This window comes from Egretta garzetta, unplaced genomic scaffold, assembly GCF_000687185.1.
Source record: "Egretta garzetta isolate BGI_Z169 unplaced genomic scaffold, ASM68718v1 scaffold287, whole genome shotgun sequence".
Classification (NCBI taxonomy): domain Eukaryota; kingdom Metazoa; phylum Chordata; class Aves; order Pelecaniformes; family Ardeidae; genus Egretta; species Egretta garzetta.
The window spans coordinates 14,338,898-14,343,200 of record NW_009260435.1 but is presented as its reverse complement, the minus strand read 5'-3'; the positions used below and the strand labels follow the sequence as shown (position 1 = coordinate 14,343,200).

The 4,303-nt window shown below is 45.1% G+C and overlaps 1 protein-coding gene across 1 annotated transcript in view; it reads left to right on the top strand.

Moving 5' to 3' along the window:
- Positions 1-4,303, top strand: part of LOC104130945 (cell migration inducing hyaluronidase 1) — a 52,705-nt gene that overhangs the window by 12,916 nt on the left and 35,486 nt on the right. Inside the window, exons 9-10 of the mRNA XM_009644051.1 lie at positions 617-758; positions 1,572-1,763. Coding sequence (XP_009642346.1) covers positions 617-758; positions 1,572-1,763 — 334 coding nt within the window. The remainder of the gene's footprint in view (positions 1-616; positions 759-1,571; positions 1,764-4,303) is intronic.

Here is a 4,303-nt window from a genome sequence, read left to right as displayed (position 1 = left end):
TGATAGAGCCCTTTTTCTCAAGGCAGCTCTGCAGGCTGCCGCTTGTATGTGAGACAAGGCCACCTCCTCTTGTTCCCTTTGGAGCAATGGGTATTGGAGCAGCTTTGGTTTTTTTCTTAGAGACTGATCCATGCAAAGAAGAAATAAGACTCCCCACCTCTTTCTTCTGCAAGCTTCAGACATAGTCTAGCCGCAAGCAATGAAATGAGTGCAGAGAAGAGGCTTGAAATCGTGAGTTCATTTGGGTGCAAGCATCTGTGTTCAGTGTTTTCATCTGCCCTCAAACCGATGGCAAGAGAAAAATCTAGGGCACCAAGGCAGATGTTAGTGAAGCTCAGAATACTCCTCCCAAAAAAGCACATGGTCTTAATATAGATACAGGAGAAAGGCGTGCACCTAGCAATAATCTGTGCAGCTTGTGGATGAAATAGCTGTGTCTGAGCACCAGCTGGAGTGCCTGCTGGGGAGTACGTGTAACAGTCACCCTGCTTTTGTTATACATCTGCTGGGCATCACCCAAAACAAAGCAAAAAGCCTCTTCTGACAGCATCAGTGCCGTGGTGAAATCTCTTTACCTCAAGGTATCACCTATTTTGTATTTCTGTTCTCACTCCAGGCAATGACGCTTGATGGAGCTAATTTAACAACAGAGGTTTTCTACAAGAGTGGCCACGATTACAGGTTTCTGTGCCACGGCAAGGACCAGACGGGTGAGGGCTGCCAGAACTACAGAGTACGGTTCCTGTGTGGCAGATCTGGTACGTGCCCCATGTTTCAAAGCTAGACCAGGGAAAAGCAGAATACTGTCTGCTGATGACTGCCTCTTGTTCGGTGTAAGAACAACCCGAGTAATTTCCCAAGCTATAATGTCGACTGGGCTATTGACGTGAGCGCAGATAAAACAGCTGAAGATTTATCTCAGGAAAAATTCCTGAGCACTAACAGAAGCAACAGGGTGGTGCCTCCACAACCCAGCGAGGCTATGGCAAATACTTGGCAAGTCCCTTCCTGTAAATACCTTGTCTTTTGCTAAAGCATTTTGGGACGCAGTGGGATTAGTCAATCAGAGAGTGTGGAGACAACAGGTTTTAAAAGTAACACTTTGTTTTGTAGTTCTTAATTCCAGCACCGCTGTCCCTAACCTGGTCATTAGACAGGTCATTAGGCGCTAGGCTGGCGGGGAAAAGGAGGGTGGAAGACAGTTGTTTTGCTGGAAAAAACAGTCATTACCTTAAAGACCACTTGGCTGCTGTAAATAACAGTGCCCAGCACCCACAAGTGCTGCTGCTAAGTGGGTGTGGTGAAAATGAGCCACTAAGAGCTACATTTAAATTTAGACCGGGCACTAGTGGAAAATCCACCTGCCTGCAACTAAAGGAAAACGATTTCTTATTTGCTTGCTTTTGAAGCCAAAGCCAGTAAAAAGCATGCTTGGAAGAGTTAACTATTTTTTGTTGCATGAGGAAATCATCATTTTTGGTGGTGTTCCAGGCAAGAGAAAAAAAAAAAAAAATCAAACATTTTCTGATAAGATTAACTCAATTTTCCACCCTTCCATTTTGGCTTTTCAGTGAAGCCAAAGCTTACGGTAACCATTGACACCAATGTGAACAGCACGGTCCTGAATCTGGTGGATGACGTGAGCTCATGGAAACCTGGAGACAGGCTGGTGGTTGCAAGCACTGACTACTCCATGTACCAGGCGGAGGAGTTCCAGGTTCTGCCCTGTGGAGCCTGCAGCCCTACCCAGGTCAAGGTGGCAGGTAAGGTGCTTCATCTTGTCGTGCTGGTGTTGCAGTATGCAAATTCCGTCATTTGCACTCAGATAACTCCATTAGGAATTGCAAAGATGTGAAAGACACCCGAGTGTGATGGCTAGTTTATAGATACTTTTGGGAAATAGATGCCTTTCGTGCTTGAAAGCCAGCTAACTTGGGTCTGGTTCTTTTCTGCCTTCGCTTTTCATAGCCGACTCCATTTTTTTGTCCCCAAGCATGCTACTGAGTGGATTTAAGAGAAATAAGTACAAGTTATGGATTTGAAGTGTTCAATTTTACATAACTGTAGTTGAAAAACAAGCACTTCCTAGAAAGCAGGAGATGAGCAGAGCTGATCTGAAGAGAGCTGGGGCAGGGGCAGACCGTGAGAGACTGAGAGGCTATGAAGTAATGTGCAGCTGGCTGCCTTCCTAAGAAAGTTGTGTGTAACAGGAACAGTAATCTTACATTTTAGAAATGCTGTTTTGTGCTACTGAAGCTACTGTTTCTCTTTTACTGTGTCTCCTGGTGGCATTGTTTAGAGGTGATGTATTAACCAAAGATTTCGGGTGTCACATGGCAAGCAAGTTGTCCTGAGCATCAGCACTGGGGGAGATGGACTCGGTAGAGTGCTGCCGGGGTTGGCTGGAGCAGGAAGCTTTGCAGAGCCACAGCATTTTTCTCTTGAAGATGACTAGCTCAGCTCCAGAACAAATTGCTTTTGATGAAAAGACATTGCAGACTAATGATTGTAAAGTGGCCGTTAGGTACTAAGTCCAGTTAAGTAGCATAACCGTGATGAAGCACAGACTATTACTGATCCGAGCATGGGTGGGAGATTGGCATCTCCACTTGAGTCTGTGAAGAGGTCTTTGCCTTCTAGAACAAGATTTTGGCCCACTGATAAACAGAGCATGCCAATACCACATGAGCTGCCTCTTCTGTGAATAGATCAAGAACTCTTAATTGCTATACTTTACAAAAGCAGAAGTTATTTTACAGTATAAACATATGTAAAAGCCAAGGCCATATTTCAAATGCAGCATCTGCCTGGTGGCAGATCATGCGTGCTACGTTGTCCTTCACTTACACAGTGGCAATCGCTCCAGGCAGAGGTATTGTCTGCATTTACAGTAAGATCTTTCTGAGAAACCATTAGGGCACTTGGAACATCCAATGCACTAGGGAGTTTGCTCGGTTCTGTGAAATGAACTACTTCACCATTATCTCTGATGCAACATCTTCTGGAAGGTATGAATACACTTCCTTTGGCAACTGCCTCCCCGCAGAGCTCTAGCCACTCATTGTTGGATGGCCTGAGAGAGAGATGTTCATCAAGCCAAGAAAAATGTTATTCACAGTTTGAATGTATCATAGTCTTATGACTTAAAATGACTAGTACTTCCAAAGAGATACATGTCCAAGTTGAATATTTTTCTTGAGCAGCTTTTGAGCTATTGGAAAAACTGCACCAGACTAGAATGATACAAGTCACATCACGAAGATGATCTTGGAAGATCATCAGTAAAAATAAAGATGACATAGGAATATGTCTCTTAGGCTTCCCATAATCTAATGGATCTGCGAAATTGATGTAATTACATTTATCTTCTACACAATGGCAACTAAGTTAGTTTAAGGAAATTAATGAAGGGTTAAAAACAACAAAGTTCATGTGAATTTCAAGTAAAGAAGCAGTGGAAACACTTGTTAAAGTAATTGTGCTCTTGGTCTCCGATTACTCTTTAGGCGAATTAGAGCATTCTTTTTATTACCACAAATTACATGAACGCCAGGGCCGAAGTCTGCCCTTACTTATATCCAGGCAACTCCATTGACGTCAATGGGATTTCACTGATTATATAAATCAAGGCAAAATCTGGTCCAGTAATAAAAATCACATCCAACTTCCTTGTAACAAAAGCACATTCACACTAGAAAATAAAATAATCTGCCTGCTTCTAAGTTCAGTCTAGATGAAATAAAACCTGGGGAAGGCTGAGATCTCCCCTGTCTTTAGGAGCCAGGAGGTCCCTGAGCTGCTCTATGCCCGGCCATGGCGTAACTTCATCCATTCCCCTGTGCCATGACATGCAATTAGCCACAAGACAGTGCCCTGATGAGCCAGGGGTGGGTGCTCTCCATGCCTCCTCCCCTCCGTGATGCCTGCAGCCTGCACAGCTCTGCCTGTGCTCTCCCTGCCCTGCCAGGCGGGCAGCAGTACCCCGGTGGAGGGTTTCGAGCTGTGCTCAATGCCGCAGGAGGCGAACGCCACCCCACTGACCACTTGGCTCACACCAAAACCTGCCTGTGCACGGGCATGCATGTATAAATCTCCCACAATCAAACGCTGACTTTGATGAAACCTATTGGGATTCAATTAATTACCTGTGAGCCTTCCGCCCCACCATTAAATAGGGCTTTATTTGTCCCAGCAGCTAAAACGTGGCAAGCAGCAGGCTGGCCTCTGGCCTTAGCACGGGGAGCAGCCCCTGCACAGCCTGTGCTTGTGCAGCTGCGTTAGGTTCTCAGTTGCGTGCAGAAGA